This window comes from Homarus americanus, unplaced genomic scaffold, assembly GCF_018991925.1.
Source record: "Homarus americanus isolate GMGI-L3 unplaced genomic scaffold, GMGI_Hamer_2.0 scaffold32929, whole genome shotgun sequence".
In the NCBI taxonomy this organism is placed as follows: Eukaryota; Metazoa; Arthropoda; class Malacostraca; order Decapoda; family Nephropidae; genus Homarus; species Homarus americanus.
In genome coordinates, this window is record NW_024737097.1 from 19,902,572 (window position 1) to 19,921,869 (window position 19,298).

The 19,298-nt window shown below is 41.3% G+C and overlaps 2 protein-coding genes across 2 annotated transcripts; one reads left to right on the forward strand and one right to left on the reverse strand.

Moving 5' to 3' along the window:
* The first annotated feature begins 931 nt into the window (after positions 1-931).
* LOC121873135 (paraneoplastic antigen Ma6E-like) lies at positions 932-12,322 on the forward strand. Its single transcript, XM_042376451.1, has 3 exons — positions 932-1,018; positions 11,133-11,568; positions 12,021-12,322. The coding sequence occupies exons 1-3, from the start codon at positions 932-934 to the stop codon at positions 12,320-12,322; spliced, it is 825 nt and encodes a 274-aa protein (XP_042232385.1).
* LOC121873103 lies at positions 12,312-18,613 on the reverse strand. Its single transcript, XM_042376414.1, has 6 exons — positions 18,409-18,613; positions 16,992-17,201; positions 14,669-14,776; positions 13,988-14,250; positions 13,611-13,709; positions 12,312-12,624 (listed from the first exon to the last, which is right to left on the reverse strand). The coding sequence occupies exons 2-6, from the start codon at positions 17,197-17,199 to the stop codon at positions 12,463-12,465; spliced, it is 840 nt and encodes a 279-aa protein (XP_042232348.1). The 5' UTR covers positions 17,200-17,201; positions 18,409-18,613; the 3' UTR covers positions 12,312-12,462.
* Between the last annotated feature and the right edge of the window lie 685 nt (positions 18,614-19,298).

Sequence of the window (19,298 nt, forward strand, 5' to 3'; positions counted from 1 at the left end):
GGTGATTGAGTGCAATATGATGGAATTTAAGCTGAAGTTGTTGTAGAAAATACAGGTATATTGTTTATCTTAACGCTGGCAGTAGATGTGAATGCTACAGGCTGAGTTGTGCTCGTAATTTACAAGCAAGGGTGATACCCAATACACCGTCACAGAACCTCGAGTACAGGTACAACTGTATTGAAATCAGATACCTTAATATGTGAAGACTAATACATCAGATGTATTTGAACTTTGACGCCATGGACGATCTCATTTGTTAAATACTTCTTTACAAGTAACAGATTCTATTGTTGTAAATGTGTGTGTGTGTGTGTGTGTGTGTGTGTGCATCTTTGTTTTAATAATGGGCATTGCAAGTGTTATTCATTTATATGTCAGGTTCTCTTTCTCTTTATTCTCCTACTACTTTCATCACCCCTTTTCTCCTCTCTACAACACTTACCTGGTGTGGACCGACGTTCTCGTGACCCTCCTTAGCCATCAAGTCACACAGATGCTGGCCCACTGTCTCGCCGTCGTTGTTGGTGAGTTTGTAACCCATGTATATATAATTATGAACATCATACTGCGGCACTTAGTCACAACACCCAGCCAGTCCGCATGACTAAAAGCCGGTTGCTATGGCTACGCCAAGCGTTCGCACTTATGAACAACCTCTAACCTCCGCAGGTCAATGAATAATGAATGTTCATAATCATACATCCATGGGTTACACGTTTGTTCCACTGAAAACAGCCATTTAATTGTGTTATTCCACTCAAGAAGTTCAGAGACAATATAAACGTCTACACTTCTTTGAGTATTGTAACGAACAATGTTAAATAGAACTCACTATTATGACAGAGGATAATACAATGACGGTCTGTTAGTATGCAGAAATTAAGGTTCCCGCCTCCTCTTGGCATATCTTGTCGTCACAGCTGGGTACATGCGTGTCGGGAAGAGCGAACACTTCGACCTCGCCATGAGGCCCAGTAACGAAGGCTCCACATTGGCACTCATGGCCCTGAGCCCTGTAGGTAGGAGTCACCAATTAACGTGATAATTGTCTTAAGATGCGTAACATTATTACTTGGTGGACACTTTTTGTGCATTTCTGATTTATTTTTCTTGTGCCATTGGCTGCTTCATGAGTAGTTCGTAGAGTGCTTAAGAATAAACAATTGTTGTGTCAAATGGTCTGGTAAATCATATTTTCCACGCACTGATAAACATCCATTATGGTATAACTAGCAATGGGGCCAAATGGCACTTGTAAATATCTCTTATAAATCTCTTCATTTTAGACAACATGATCTGTTCTCAGGTTAAGTTTAAGTTTCAATGAGCCACAAATAAAGTTGAAAACTACCTGCACGTGATTAAATGCCACGACCGAACAACTAAGATAGACAAATATTGTTTATAATACTTCATGGTTCAATGAAGCTTAGTGGAGGATATAGGCGCGGGTGTGGTGGAGGATAGAGGCGCGGGTGTAGTGGAGGATATAGGCGCGGGTGTGGTAGAGGATAGAGGCGCGGGTGTAGTGGAGGATATAGGCACGGGTGTGGTGGAGGATGAAGGTGTCGGTAAAGAAACAAAAACCAGAATTGTTTAATTGAGGTACACTCGCTACAGAAAGTACTGTATCTGCAAGGTGAGGTCCAATGAATCTCAAAATGAACACTGCGACTCCTGTTGTCTCGGTAAGATTGTCAAAATCCTTCGTTGCAGATATCTTTTGTGGCGAGTGTACACAGATATAAACTATATTTAATGAATTAGAATTAATGTGGACGAGGCATATTAAAAAAAGAAGAAAAAGGTCAGAGGTTCTAGAATTTTGTAAACCGATAATTACACACACGAAAATCTCAAGTCAACCGCACAAGAATCATAATAGATCCTTCACAGTTGACTTACCAAGACACTCCGGCTGGGAAGAAAGGACATCCTCTATTAGGGTTCTTACCATCCGTGTTTGGTTCAGGGAATAAGGCACCGGTACGTAGTTTTTACTTATAAATAACGAGTTAGATCCGGAGTGTCAAAATTCGAGCACTCAACCATCATCCGCATTACTGAGAGAGAGAGAACTCGTCAAGGTCCACTATAGTACAATTTCAGTTCACTCCAGCACTATTAAAATCACCATCTTTGTATTTTCCTTTTAAGTGGTTCAACTAAATATTAAAAACAGAGAACCATATATATTTAGGAGGAATAGTTTGAGGGGCTGACATTTGAAAAATTGAAGCGTCGAGAACCGCACGCCCAGAAAGTATCTTATTCTGATTTCTTAAACAGACGCCCAAGGAAACTAATAGTGTGTAAGAAGAGTAGCAATACCTACTTCTGGTCAACTGATAATATAAAGATGACGACTCGCACCCCGAAGTCCGTACAGTAGGTGAATGATCTTGTTTACTGAGGAGACGCACTTTAACACATACAACACACACATATAGAATCAGTAGAAGATATATTGTCTAGAAACCCGAAATGTAGGTGTTCTTTATTATATCGTACTTGCCTGTTAACAGCACGAGTAACCTGTTTCAAGAAAATAAGGCAAATACATTTACATCAATTTTTATGTAAACTTTTAACGTATACATTGATACTTTATCTACTGTACTGTATTGCATAGTTTAACATACTGACACTAGATTTCTTACAAATTTTAACGTACATTTTAATATACAACTTGCCTTATTGACTTTGACCAATACATTATACCACAAAGCTAGGATACTTATATTGCATTAAGATACAATACATATCATGTGTCACTTTTTAAACTCGTCAGCTGAGAACTACCTGAGACTGGTGATACTCTGACTAACATGCCTCGAGCACCTTAGTAAAGCTATCTGGTTTTGTAGTTGACCTGAGACACATTTGTAAAATTATGTAAATAGTTTACCTATAATAAATTTGGACCTAAAATACAATTGTAAAGCTGATACCATAGGAAGTTGGTTCTACATCACCTTTGTAAGGCTAATCATGTAAATAATTAATCTAAAACACATTTGTAAATCTACATACGCTGTGAGAACTATCGTCTGTAGTACTTTGTAAAAATGGGTAGACCAAACACCCTTTTACATAATTATACACTTGACTGGACACAATTGTTTTTGCTTTCTATTGAAGTATTGTACTATTATAAATCTAGATAATATAAATAAGCATATCATTTAACTTATAAAAAAAAATATTAAGCACCGCTGTAAACATTATTTCAACAATGACACTTAGGTATAATATCCACTAATAACATCATCTCATTTTTTCAATAAAACATCAAAATCTGGTGCGAAACTTCTCGTGAATCATTAAAAATAATTGTAAATACAAGTATGGCAGCCTCCACTATGTCTGCCGTAATGACCTAAACTTAGTTCTATGTACACCAGTCATAATAATCCCCGATGCTCTAAGATACTCAGAATATAGTATTGTTATGACGAAGGTACACGGGCATCCAACCTTCCCCCACCTCCTCGGCACGAGATGGAGTGATATGATGGTCAGGGTGGAGTTGGTGGGTGTTGTCTTCGTGGCCGAGGGAGGTGACGAGGATCTCACACACATGGAATTCCTCCTCCTCTACAGGGTGGCCAGGCAGGGATGGCCACTGGCAACGCTGAGTCCACCACACTCGCTCGACTCGGTACTGTGGATGGAAAGGCAGGTTGGGATTTTTGAAGAGAGAGAGAGGAGAGTAACCATGAACTGACCTCAAAAAACGGCTAATAAACACGACATACTTTCATAAATAATACTAAACTAATAGTAAAACGCGTAGTCATTTATTTAAACACCCATCATAAAAAAAAAGTTGGATAATGACGAATAAACAGAGAGGAGGATGATGGACGAGACTTACCGTGTTGTGATTGATGTTGTCACGAGCCTTGTCCAGGAGGCCTTCACGCACCCGAGACGCCCACACACACGAGCTACCCTGACCCATCCTCACCTGAAAATGTACAATTTAAACTCAGAATCCCCCGTCTTGAAAATGGAGCATCTGAAAATTCGCCTATACCTTATTTCACACTTTGATTAACCACCAAAGCTAACCCGTCCCCCCAGGCACTGTTAAGGACATGTTTTATAATACTGATAATAATAATAATAATAATAATGTACACTTACCTTTAAAGGATTTGTTTCCCAATAAAGATGCCCACTTAAACGTGTAGATGAAGGTGATGTAAACACTGCACTGACGGAAAACTCACTTGGGATAGGTAAGGTGTCACAGTATTAACTTTGCGTTCTGTTAATGTTTTTCCCGGTGAGATTTTCTCCTATGCTTCCACTCAAGGTAGCAAGTAGTGTTCTCTATGTCAACCTCGTTCTAGTACTGGTTTTATTGAGTTCAGTTGTGTGGTAATATAGGTAATACTGCCCCTCCTCGTCAGGTCAGGTCAGGTCAGGAGGGGCGTGGTCTAAAGTGATATCGCGTGTTAATCTCATGTCAACCAGTCACAGATTATCCTGGCTTGAGTTAATTTGGCGAAACCTTTTATATCTGGGAAGATTAAACAGTCATAACACTATTTTGGGGGGATGAGGTTAAGTAAGGTTTAGTTTAGCTTTAGGGTGGTAAGTTAGGTTAAGTTTAGCGTTAGAGTGGTAAGTTAGGTTTAGTTTAGCGTTAGAGTGGTAAGTTAGGTTAAGTTTAGCGTTAGAGTGGTAAGTTAGGTTTAGTTTAGCGTTAGAGTGGTAAGTTAGGTTTAGTTTAGCGTTAGAGTGGTAAGTTAGGTTTAGTTTAGCTTTAGGGTGGTAAGTTAGGTTTAGTTTAGCTTTAGAGTGGTAAGTTAGGTTTAGTTTAGCGTTAGAGTGGTAAGTTAGGTTTAGTTTAGCGTTAGAGTGGTAAGTTAGGTTTAGTTTAGCGTTAGAGTGGTAAGTTAGGTTTAGTTTAGCTTTAGAGTGGTAAGTTAGGTTAAGTTTAGCGTTAGAGTGGTAAGTTAGGTTAAGTTTAGCGTTAGAGTGGTAAGTTAGGTTAAGTTTAGCTTTAGAGTGGTAAGTTAGGTTAAGTTTAGCGTTAGAGTGGTAAGTTAGGTTTAGTTTAGCGTTAGAGTGGTAAGTTAGGTTAAGTTTAGCGTTAGAGTGGTAAGTTAGGTTAAGTTTAGCTTTAGAGTGGTAAGTTAGGTTTAGTTTAGCGTTAGAGTGGTAAGTTAGGTTTAGTTTAGCGTTAGAGTGGTAAGTTAGGTTTAGTTTAGCTTTAGAGTGGTAAGTTAGGTTAAGTTTAGCGTTAGGGTGGTTAATCTTTAGGTAAAATAAGTAAGTAAGCTACTGGGGTGGATATTCTTCAGGTGATCCGAAAAAGAAAAACAATGAAGAGGGGGAGGTGGTGGTGGTGGTGGGAGTAAGAGGTCGTGGTGAAGTGTGACGCCTCAGGTAATATGGACACTTAACATAATACTTAAGGAAATCGTAAACCAAACATTTCCGTGGGTTAGGCCAGACCGGTAGAGGCTTGGCTTCTCGTAAACACCTTTCCACACAATGAGTCGTGTTTTTTTTTGTGATCACATGAAAAATCTTTGCCCCCAGCTTATTTCACCTGAAGAGTTATCGCCCTCACACTATATGAGAGGATGGAGTGTAGGACAAAAGCGCCCTAGGACAAATAATAATAAGGTATTTTTAATTTTGTTTATTCTTTATTATTTACAGTTTATGAAAACTTATCAGACATGTAAAATACGAGACTGTAATACCTAACATGCGATATCACTAACCTAACCTAAACTAGTGCTTGATTAGGTTAAGTTATATGGGATCTGTACAAGATTAGAATGATACCTTGTTGTGTCCCTTCGACCCACCATCACCACACACACACATTCGTCAGGTCACTCGAGAAGGAAGGTCGTGTAGGTGGACCCCCCACGCCCCCTGCCTGTGTGAGGTGAGATCCGCTTACCTTATACCTCACCTTCTCTCAACAACCTCAGGCCAAGAAGATTACGTGAAGATTAGAACGCCCCCCTCTCCCTACCCCCCAGCTTTTCTCACCTCTAAACACCAAAATACTAACCAAATCTAACCTAACCTAATCTAACCTAACCTAATCTAACCTAACCTAATCTAACCTAATCTAATCTAACCTAACCTAACCTAACGTAATCCCTCAGGTAACATTAGAGTGTTTAATCATCAGGTTGAATAAACTGGGTGGCTTAATCTTCACGTGGTCCCGGTTTACTCTGACCAACTTTCAAGCCTTAAGATTTAGAAAGGAATTACGTAAACACACACCCACCTTCCTACATACCCACCCACCTTGCTACATACCCACCCACCTTCCTACATACCCACCCACCTTCCTACATACCCACCCACCTTGCTACACACACACCCACCTTCCTACATACCCACCCACCTTCCTACACACCCACCACCTTCCTACACACCCACCCACCTTCACACACCCACCTTCCTACATACCCACCCACCCTACACACATACCCACCCACCTTGCTACACACCCACCCACCTTCCTACAAACCCACCTTCCTACACACCCACCCACCTTCCTACATACCCACACCCACCTTCCTACAAACCCACCCACCTTCCTACACACCTTCCTACATACCCACCCACCTTGCCACACACCCACCCACACACCCACCTTCCCACACACCCACCCACCTTCCTACACACCACCCACACACCCACCCACCTTCCTGCACACACCCACCCACCTTCCTACATACCACCCACCTTGCTACACACCCCCCCACCTTCCTACATACCCACCCACCTTCTACACACCCACCCACCTTCCTACACACCCACCCACCTTCCTACCACCTTCCTACATACCCACCCACCTTGCTACACACCCACCCACCTTCCTACAAACCCACCCTTCCTACACACCCACCCACCTTCCTACATACCCACCCACCTTGCTACACACCCACACCACCTTCCTACACACCCACCCACCTACACACCCACCCACCTTCCTACATACCCACCCACCTTGCTACACATACACCCACCTTCCCTACACACCACACCCCACCTTCACACACCCACCCACCTTCCTACAACCACCCCACCTTCCTGCACACCCACCCACCTTCCTACATACCCACCCACCACACACCCACCCACCTTCCTACACACACCACCCACCTTGCTACACATACACCCACCTTCCTACACACCCACTCACCTTCCCACACACCCACCCACCTTCCCACACACCCACTACCCCACCCACCCACCCTCCTACACACCCACCCACCTTCCTACATACCCACCCTCCTTCCCACACACCCACCCACCTTCCTACAAACCCACCCACCTTCCTGCACACCCACCCACCTTCCTACATACCCACCCACCTTGCTACACACCCACCCACCTTCCTACACACCCACCCTCCTTCCCACACACCCCACCCACCTTCCCACATACCCACCCACCTTGTGAGGGTGGCCCGAGGGTGAACAGGCGGGCAAGTGAATTAGGAAGGCGGTGTTAGCGACGCCATTCACTAGCATTAAGGTTCTCCTCCCCTTCATCCACCTTACCCTCACCCCTCACTCCTCCATCCACCTTCACTCCTCCCCTTCATCCACCTTACTCTCACTCCTCCCCTTCATCCACCTTACTCTCACTCCTCCCCTTCATCCACCTTACTCTCACTCCTCCCCTTCATCCACCTTACTCTCACTCCTCCCCTTCATCCACAATCTCCCTCACTCCTCCTTCCACCCCACTCACAGCGTCCTTCACTCCTCTCCCCACCTTCTCTCACCCACCCCTTCTCCACCCACACCCATCCTTCATCCATCCACCAGTAACAACCTTTGTGATGATGGGTGAACACATCCTAACACACCTTCACCCACGCCCATCCACCTCAACACACCCTCACACATCACCGGTCCACCCTAATGCACCCTGAAGAACAACAAAACTCAGAATAACAATTTTATATTACGAAAATTTTATAGTTAACTTAATATTTTTCTATAACTTGCAATTTAAAGAGGAAATTCTTGATTAATCTCCGGCGACAACGTAACAAAACATTGCGTCAGTATCTGTTGTGGCATGACTCCCCCTAGCCCATCGCGGAACCATCCATTACTGTTTAAAGCAGCTAATAAACTAGTTCTCGCTCACAATAAGTACTTCACAACCGGGCATAAGAAAGGTATGTCACTATTTCATTCCAGCTATGACATACGCACTGCATCTAAAACAATGTTGAAATCGTTTTAACTCGACTTTACCGCAACGCTGTTATATTATTTCATCTCCAGTTACAGCGAACACAAGTGACGTATGAGTATTTTAGAATTCATATCGTGATGTCGGTAATCTACCATCAGTGAGCTGACCGCCGCCGAGTTCTGGGAAAGCCTCCTCGTCTAAGTCGTCTTGCTTGTAGTAATTACCCGCTCTGTCATAAACGCCTTCATGCTAGCCTGTGGGTTTTCTCTCCTATTCGTTTGTGTAACTCTTGATTTCTGTATCTTATTTCTCCTCTTGATGCAAATTATATTAACTGGAAGATACTTTGAAGACACGGAGGGATTAGTTAAAAGAATAAACGAATACTGAGTTAATAGATCTTAGGCTAACATAATTGTTACGGCAACGGGCAACCTAGTGCACCAGTACTACCAGGAATGAAAAGTAAAGCGTGGTTGTTCGATGACGTCATGGGCTGAAGGGATCGCTGCTGCAAAGATTGATCCACCATGTAATTTTAATAATTATTAGTAACTCGGTCGTCATTATGGTTTTGGGAATTAATTTTAAGGAAGGTCTTGGAAGAAATACCAACAATACCTCTTTCAGGTAGGGGGGGGGGTCGTGACGTAAAGGGTTTTATTACCTCCAGTACTGCACTGCGACTTTCCTGATTATCTCTCCCCCCCCACACACACACGCTCGCGCTCTACCACGCAAATAAACTCACAAATACATACACCGGCAAATAAACAGACTAATCCACAGTACATGCACACAAAAGCGAACGAGTAAACATGCACACCCACAGGCACAAGAAGAAGTAAATACACGCACACCCAACGCAATGCTATCGTTAATTTTTTTCTTTTATTCTCTTCCCAGTGAAGTTCTGTTTCCACCGGAAACAATATATACGCTTATGAAATTCTCTGCTGCGTTTTTCTTCTTCGTTAGTAGCAATAAGACTTGAATAAAGTGCACACGCATCTGTATAACTGCTGGACTATTGTGTAAGTTTACAGGATGGGGTTGACTGTATACTACTACTATTGCCAATCTTAAGATAGATAGATATGGAGGTTACAGTCAAGCATTTCTGTATAGTTACACAATAGTCCAGTTATACAGATGCAAGTGTACTTTTAATATTTCAAATGTAGTAAAAAGTAAAACTTTAATTTAGTACCATATGACTGGACAAGCATTGAGCAAAATCATATCGCCTCACAATAACATCACTCCAACGTCCCATTAGCAAAACATCACGAGCAGATCTATTTTCCGTAACTTGTCCCCAAGATGTCGAGCAAAGAGATAAACATCCTGATATAAATACGTATGTGTGTGCTTTCTCATACCGCATCACATGTATTTGTGCAGACGTGTCAGTGTAGAAAAAGTTCTCTCACACTTAGATTCGTCACAGTTGCCTCGAGTGTTGGCAGCTCAGTTAGGTTAGAATACGTGTTCTCATTGCAAAACTTTTAACGTATTTACAAAATTATCACCATGCTCACTTAACTAGCTAGAAACTCATGTTGGGATTCTCTACATACGTATATCTTTCTTGTCATGGGCCTCCTCTATCAGCTCCTGTGATCTGCAGTGACTTACCAAGAGTGTTGAAGACTACAGTAGTAAGGCTGAAAGTACAGTACTTTCCAAAGAAACCAACAGACTTTAAGAAGTATCATACTTCAAGTATTGTTCTGAAACTGTCAGTGTGAGAAAGTCAGGCGGGAACTGTCTTCCTCCAGCTGTCAGAGTGAGGTTATCAATCTTCATCAAGTTACACACAGTAGATTTTAATAATATAAAACACTTCCTGCTGGCGAGAAAAACAATTATTTTGCTTAATTTATATATTTATTTAAATATTTATAATTATTTATTTTCATACAAAGTTTGCTACACTTGATTTATTTAATATTTTGTTAATTACTGTAGATCAGACGAATTATAATGTCTGGTTCTGTCTAATGAATAGCTGTCGATTTATGCAATATACTTGACATAATTTGTGTTAGTCTTTATTTATTCATTCACTCATTCTTTCATTAATACAATCTTTTATTTATTAATGATCAACTATACATTTCTAACAATCACTAACACTACCAGTAGTTGTGTACAGTCATGTGCTCATAAATGCTTCAATTGGTACCTTGTGTCTTACAGTATAAGTATTGGGGTGACGTCAATACAGTAACAGGTTTTATTGCTTATGGAAAATTACAACTTTTTTAAATTTCATAATTTTATTTGTCTCAAGATTTTAAAAAATAAAAGAAATTTAATACCGAAGTTGAATCAGTTCAATTATCCTCATAGAAAATTACATAATGATAATAATAATAATAACGAGACTAAGTCATTATGAGCAGTTTAATAATTAAATACTATAATAAATATAATTATGCTAGAAAAAATAATTGTACAATTTCATAATAATTCATAATGTCATTATCGTATTTACAATCAATAATATATAAGAAAGCAAGTTGAGGTTTTTAGACGTTACTTTCATGCAAAAAATTTAAAACTATTTTTATATGTTTCCTACCGCGTTTACAGTATGCTTGTGTTTATCGTGCGTGTGTATGTCACTATCCCAACAGTACAAGTGTAAATAATACTAATCATTGTGTTTCTTGGAATGGAAACTTCTAATTGGAACTTCTTGTTGATTAAACATTTAGAGTGACGTCATCCAGGTGATGCCATCAGGATTTGTCGTTTACAGAGTTTTAACTTAACTGGCGGGGGCAATATTTACTGAAACAGACAACACGAGTGAGAGTTCAGCAGTGTGGCCTTCTGGTGACTTCAGTAGGTGGAGTGTCAGTAAAGTTGAAGACTGATGAAATACTTCAGCAGGATGAAGTTCAGTTGTTTTGTGAGAGTTAAGTCGAGGAAAGAGAGGTGAAGGTTCAGTAGACAAGGCAGCAGGTGAGGAAGGTTCAGTAGATGAGGCAGCAGGTGAGGAAGGTTCAGTAGATGAGGCAGCAGGTGAGGAAGGTTCAGTAGATGAGGCAGCAGGTGAGGAAGGTTCAGTAGATGAGGCAGCAGGTGAGGGAGATTCATTACAGGAGGCAACAGGTGAAGGAGGTTTAGTAGATGAGGCAGCAGGTGAGGGAGGTTTAGTAGATGAGGCAGCAGGTGAAGGAGGTTTAGTAGATGAGGCAGCAGGTGAAGGAGGTTTAGTAGATGAGGCAGCAGGTGAAGGAGGTTTAGTAGACGAGGCAGCAGGTGAAGGAGGTTTAGTAGATGAGGCAGCAGGTGAAGGAGGTTCAGTAGATGAGGCAGCAGGTGAAGGAGGTTTAGTAGATGAGGCAGCAGGTGAAGGAGGTTTAGCAGTGAAGGACAGAGGGTGAAGGAGGTTTAGTGAGTCAGGCAGAGTTTAGTAGATGGGGCAGCAGGTGAAGGAGGTTCAGTAAGATGATGCAGCAAGTTTAGTAGATGAGGCAGCAGGTGAAGGAGGCAGTAGATGAGGCAGCAGGTGAAGGAGGTTTAGTAGATGGGCAGCAGGTGAAGGAGGTGATGAGGCAGCAGGTGAAAGAGGTTTAGTAGATGAGGCAGCAGGTGAAGGAGGTTTTAGTTTGGTGAAGGAGGTTTAGTAGATGAGCAGCAGGTGAAGGAGGTTCAGTAGATGAGGCAGCAGGTGAAGGAGGTTTAGTAGATGAGGCAGCAGGTGAAGGAGGTTTAGTAGATGAGGCAGGGTGAAGGAGGTTTAGTAGATGGGCAGCAGGTGAAGTTTAGTAGATGAGGCAGTGGTGAAGGAGGTTTAATAGATGAGGCAGCAGGTGAAGGAGGTTCAGTAGATGAGGCAGCTGGTGAAGGAGGTTCAGTAGATGAGGCAGCAGGTGAAGGTTTAGATGAGGCAGCTGGTGAAGGAGGTTCAGTAGATGAGGCAGCAGTTGAAGAAGGTTTAGTAGATGAGGCAGCAGGTGAAGGAGGTTCAGTAGATGAGGCAGTAGGTGAAGGAGGTTCAGTAGATGAGGCAAAGGAGGTTCAGGAGAGTTCAGCAGGTGAAGGAGGTTCAGTAGATGTGAAGGAGGTTTCAGTAGATGAGCAGGTGAAGGAGGTTCAGTAGATGAGGCAGCAGGTGAAGGTTCAGTAGATGAGGCAGCAGGTGAAGGAGGTTCAGTAGATGAGGCAGCAGGTGAAGGAGGTTCAGTAGATGAGGCAGCAGGTGAAGGAGGTTCAGTAGATGAGGCAGCAGGTGAAGGAGGTTCAGTAAATGAGGCAGCAGGTGAGGGAGGGGCCGACGTCCTGGATGAAGGAGAGAGTGAAAGCGGCCATGTGAGGAGGACACACCAGCAGGTGGTAGCGGCCCGACGCCCCAGCTACACTCTCTAACTTCTCCTGCCCAGCCACACACCGGTCTCTGTCAACCTGCGAGTGTAAGGGTTCAAATTTTGTTTTAAAACTTTAGAATATAACTTAGTCTACACTATAAACCATACTTGTACACTACACTACAGACCACTGTACACTACACTACAGACCACTGTACACTACACTACAGACCACTGTACACTACATTACAGACCACTGTACACTACACTACAGACCACTGTACACTACATTACAGACCACTGTACACTACACTACAGACCACTGTACACTACATTACAGACCACTGTACACTACACTACAGACCACTGTACACTACATTACAGACCACTGTACACTACACTACAGACCACTGTACACTACATTACAGACCACTGTACACTACACTACAGACCACTGTACACTACATTCCAGACCACTGTACACTACACTACAGACCACTGTACACTGCACTGCACTCACTCTACACTACACTATACCCACTGTAAACTAAACTACACCCACTGTACACTACACTAAACCACACCCATTATACACTACTCTACACCCACTGTACAATACACTACACTACATTACACTACACCACACCCATTATACACTACATTACACCCACTGTACACTACACCACACCACACCCATTATACACTACACTACACCCACTGTACACTACACCCACTATACACGACAATACACCCTCTGTACACTACACTACGCCCATTATACACTAAACTACACCCACTGTACACTACACTACATACCCTTGTACACTAAACTATTCTAGTCCATTATACACTACACAATTGACCACTGTACACTACACTGCATCCATTACCTACTAGACACAGTACACTCTCATACACACTACACTCAACGAATTATTTTTACTACACCCACTACACACTTTATCCAGGCCACAATACAGCAGGGTTTGACATGACTTGCATCCCGTCTAATTCAGTCTTCAATCAAACGTCTGACATGACCTTTTAACTTACGGTTATGTGACCTTTGACCTGGCGACGTACCTTGTAGTCAGGAGATAGAATTTTACGACACTGGTGGGCGAAGGTTTTGGGGTTGTCGAAGAACTGGTTATCTCCCCACACTGACGTGACCATATACAACTGCAACAGTACAGTAGAGAAGTTAAGTCAAGTTACCTGTAGGTCAGGAAAGATTAACCTGGGTTTATTATGTTAGTTTGTTTGGTTTCAATTGACTAGTTGAAAAAATAAACTCAGTGCAATATTTTATGTACATTACTGAGCCAGTTGACCTGACAGTAGTATAGCATATCTGTATGCTTGTCTGGTATTAGATATCCTAGAATCTTTAACTAAACAACCCTTGCCTGAACACTGTATCATGAGGACCTACATAGTACACTAGTACAGTGACCTACCCCTCCGTTGTTTATGACATCCCAGCAGTTGCGGTCGTCTGTCAAAACTCCCCCACCGTCAGTTTCCAACATGAGGCCGGGGAAGGTCCTGCAGAGGAGGAAGTCCAGGTCGGTGAGTAAGGAGATGGAGGTTGCCACTCCCACTGCAAGGGACTCGGTCCGTGGCTCACACTGGTGGACCCATGTGTCGACTCCATATGGCTGGGTGCCATGGCAGTTTTCACAGTCAAACTTCAATCCCACTGATGTAATTGGCGTCGAGTCTGTCGTGATTATGTTTCCAGGCTTAGAAGTGTAATTTATACTATTTTTTCCAGTGTATGAATAGGCAAACATATTAATTTATACTTACCGTATGCTTTATTTTGTAATGTAAACATAGCCTTTTGAGTTAATCGTATTTTGCTGTATTACGTTAAAGTTTTGGATACATCACAGTTCGACTTATTATTACAGTATATGACTGAGAATCAAGTACAGTACCTTACAACTTTATCGGCTTAAAAACTAGTAAAATTCTACTCCGAAGGGAATCTCCCTAAAACTCACCAATACTGCAACTCTCCGGCTGTTGTTTAGGAAATATTCCCCAAACTTGCAAGTTAACCTAAACTAGAACCTTCTAGCCGTTGGCTAACTTGTCTTTGTCACTTTGGTCACTAAAACTTGGGTCTTCCTCACCTGCCACGTACAAGTTGCAGGTGGTGTCCTCGACGACATTCCTGAGGGACGACAACGTCTGACACATCTTCGACGACGACACCCAGTTGAACCCCACACACTGGGTCTCTGAGGACACAGCACCGAGGTTCTCAAAGGTTCATATATTAAATTCCCTCGCTGACATGAATTGAGCACAGTCCAAACTTGCTTTAGGTAATCATACATCTGTTGCTGTCTACACAAGCATTTTAGATGTCATAATAAAGTGCATTATACCAATGTAATTGAAATCACTGGCACGACGGACAAACGATGCATGTGTAAAAATACAAACATCAAGAGACTTTATAACACCCTGTACATGTCTTTGCGAGGACAATGTACTGTAGATTTATTCATATACAGGGTATTTTAGCGTTGCATTATGACTGAGTGTATATTTGGACGTCAAATTGACGTGTGATAATAGCTGTTTTTCCGACATTATACTTCCCTAAAACATTGATGATGTGCTATGTGATAACTGACATTCTTATGTGGGAATCGTGTTGACATGCTAGCTCACATAATTAATTACTAAGGACTGTCATAAACTAATTTTAAAAAGCACATCACGTAACAATAACTGGTACGTGTATCTTTCGGCTCTTCGTTTTGTTCAGTCAGCAAGAATTAAAACTAATGACGATTGATGTTTCTGAACTGATACACTATGCAAATACGAGAGCACACATTCACACATAAATACATATTATACATATGTACGCACATACAGGGCACCAACCCTAAAACTGTCAACAATGCAGAAATATTTGTCTACACAGCCAAGTGACCGTTCTCTCCGTCTCTAGCGTCAACAAATTTTAACTTTTTACATATAAGTTTTGTTGCTACTCGTATTTCAGTAACCCATCACCAGGTTATTGATAATTTAAAGATAATATCAATGTTATATGATTAAAATCATGAAGACGAGCTACATAATCTTCACGCAAAATATTTCTACTCTCTTGGTCAATCATTCAACATTTGAGTGTCTGTGTGAGCGGCCGGAGTTTGTAGCTTCTATTATCGTTTGTTAATTACAGACACACAGGGAGTTCCATCTCATATATTTTTTTTTAATGTTGGACTAGAGTAGGGTTGCCATACGTCCGTATTTTCCCGGACATGTCCTCCATTTAGGTCTCGACATCTTCGTCCGGAAGTAATTTTTAAAATTCTTTAAAAGTCCGGAATTTCAGCTTCCATCATTTTCTCCACGGAAAAAAAAACATGAAACTGGAATGACGAGAGAGAGAGATAGACGGTGAGAGAGGGGAGGTGGAAACCGTACGGATCTCGTTCAGTTTTCGTCAGCTGATAAGTCACGTGTACGCCTGTACGGTGTTGTCAACTTAGCTGCTAGCAATTTTTGGGCTAGCATGTAGTGCCACTTACTACTTTTCCTTGTTCTTCAGCCACGCGCATTATTAAATTTGTTTTTGTATTTAGTGCTATTACAGCCATAAATGAAATGTTGAAAGTATACCATTTTTTTCTTATGGCTTTTTTTTACACTGTAGCATTTGTTTTTCTTGCCCTGCATTTAAGGCAGTTTAGCAATTTTCAACCATAATCTTGATGTGCATGGGCACATCAAGTCACACACACAGTGGGGGAAGAAGACTGCAGCTAAGGGAATGAAGATATTCAGCCTTAAGCAAAGGTAATTTTTTTTATTATTTTTAAGATTTCTTTACCATGAATGTTGTATATTAGCCTACATTAAAAACACAATGCAATACAGTACACCGATACTGGTATATATATATATATATATTAATGTTATGCAAATATGCAAAATTAATTGTCACGGCTGCTTCAAGGTTACATAGCGCCAAAGTGTGTGCCGGGGGCAGGATGTCGTCTGGAGGGTCCTCTTTTTTTTAATGTTCAGATATGGCAATCCTAGACTAGAGCAATTACTAACCGGGTTACGCGCTTAAATACATTGCTGTTGAAGCGCAGTAAAAACATTACAACAGCACACAGGATAATGCTAGGATGGTAAAACGAATCCAGGAAAAAAGTCACAAGAAAATAGGCAAAAAAAAAGGCACGGAAAAAACCGAACCTAACCTACGTACAATGCCATCATATGCTGTATATATTGTGTTGTGTACAAGTTATGTAACTTTTTATCCTGTGACTTTATTTTCGTTCACCGCTAAAACAAACCAATTGCAGTTAGGAAACAAGTCCAGTATTAGGTATAAGTATTTATTTGAACCTTGTCGGCCAATAACGTTCATATATTGTAACGTTAATCTCTTCTTCAATTAAAAGCCTCGTGTTTCACCTTTGTGGCAGGCGAGGCAGCAGACACTGAGTGATGCCGCCACCCAGGAAATGATAAGGTCGGTGCCCCTCGTGCCAGCCTCCCCCACGAGGTATTTCACACCCAGCCCCGCCTCCGTCACCACCGCCATCAATGTCACCCCCAGCAGGAGAACCCAGCTTGCTTTGCACCACCAGTAGCCTCCTCCTTTTCGGTGGACGGACGCCATAGCTGGAAAAATTGAGTAGGATGAAGCAAATTTATCTCTCCATCAACCTGTCTTAAAGATGATTATCAGTGTTCTTTTTTCCTGACGTCCTGTGTTTACGTTGTGTGTGTGTACTGGTGTATATTCCTAAATCTGTGTCGTGTGTTTGATAGCCTAAAGGTTTTCTTATGCAATGCTTTTTTTTTAAAATGAAATCGGACACAACGGAACCAAGAGTGTCGACAACTGAACATAAAACGCCTGACTTATTTCCTGTTTATGAAAATTTAAATTCTATTCATAATACTAATGATACCTTTGACCTTAAAATTGGTAGAGCTTCCTCTTTCATGAGGCAAGGCACCTACGCAAAATAATGTTGATTGATACGTAGAAACTCGAGTTTTGAATAACAAATTGTTGATCGAACGGCAAGGATTCTGGCACTATAGGAGGGTGGAGCACTCAATGTATTTATTATTATAATTATTCTCCCGCGACGGTGGCGTTGCCAAGCGGCAGCGATGTATAAAACGGTTCCATGATATATGCTCACAAGGCATATACTCACAAAACAAACCTATACCTAACCTCACCTAACCTAACCTAACATAACCTAACCTAACATTAGTCTTCCTTTCTATTAATGTTGTATTCGTCTTGTGAGCAAATGTCGGCACACCGTATAAGACACATTAAGCCCATTGCTACTTTTACATGATATTGTGCGCTACCACCGGATTATTCAATAAAAACATTTCATATACAGCGAGTAAGTTCTTGACATCCAACTTTAGATATTTAAGGACAATTTCTCAAAGCAACCCATTGATTTTGCAATAAGATAATTATTTGATTACTTACATGTAAGTAGGCAAATAATTATATTTTACTGCACCACTTTAGAGGGCGAACACTTCGCCCATTGGAGTGGTCCACCCCCCTATAGTGTCAGAATCCTTGGAAGGATGGACCCACAACACAACCTTGGGTGAGCACTAAGCATTGCTCTACTCGCCACTCAGGCATCAACAGTGACACTAAATTATGTCAAGATACTTTTCCACTCAGAATGCTATTGATTTAAATTTATCAAGTATTATTCTCCAATGCAAATATTACGCACTGTATTCCCATAAGTTGATTCACTTTTTTAATAAAATAAATAATACAGTATTTGATGAGAATGTAAAATTGCGACAGCCAAACAGACTTCCGTTATTTCCTCACCTGCGGAAACAATTGTCGAGAAGTTAACTTTTCCTTGTTAAAGGGGTTGTCACTGAGTCGTGAGTCAGTCCTTTAATTGATAGACTGGTGAAGGAGACTGAAGTTCAGTTCTGGCAAAGAGCGTCGTGACGGCGACCTAATAGATGAAAGTTGAATAGCAGACTGGCCGCTGAGTCGCTGACCAGTCACCACAACCGTCAATATAATGGTGAATGTCTCTACGTGTCTACGATCTCATCCGCTCACCCCTCCCCCCTCACCCCTCACCCCCTTTATTGTGGACGTCTTCGTCGTTCTCACATCTGCAATAAAACATTTAAGTTCATTTTTCCAGATATAATAATGTAATATATTACTGAGTTAGAACTGACTGCCAAAGATTATTTGGTTATAACCTAAATACGACTAATTGATAAACATCCGACGTACATTCGTGTTATAATAAGTGTTATACTGGTTCAATGGGGCACTTTAAAATATCTCGAGAACCACTTAAGTTGGTGCCTGCCTCCAAACTGAAAATGACTTAAATTCTAAATATATGCGAAATAACAGTATAGACCCAGAGCAAGAACTTAACATAATGTATTGTAACACCATACCTAAAATCTATTCCCTCACTGTATGAAAATAAATTAGATGTAACAATAAGAGACCTTGCTCACTGGGTTTCATATCATTAACTATCACTGGATAATGAAATAATGAAAGTCGTAACAGTAACAGAACAGATCGAGCGTGCGAATAAGAGGATAAATTGGATGAAATGATAAACGTGTGTTCATAATAATAATAATAATAATAATAATAATAATAATAATAATAATAATAATAATCAGAGAGAAGTGAGTGGTGCGTGAGCGGAATGGTGCCGAATGATTTTTTTTTTT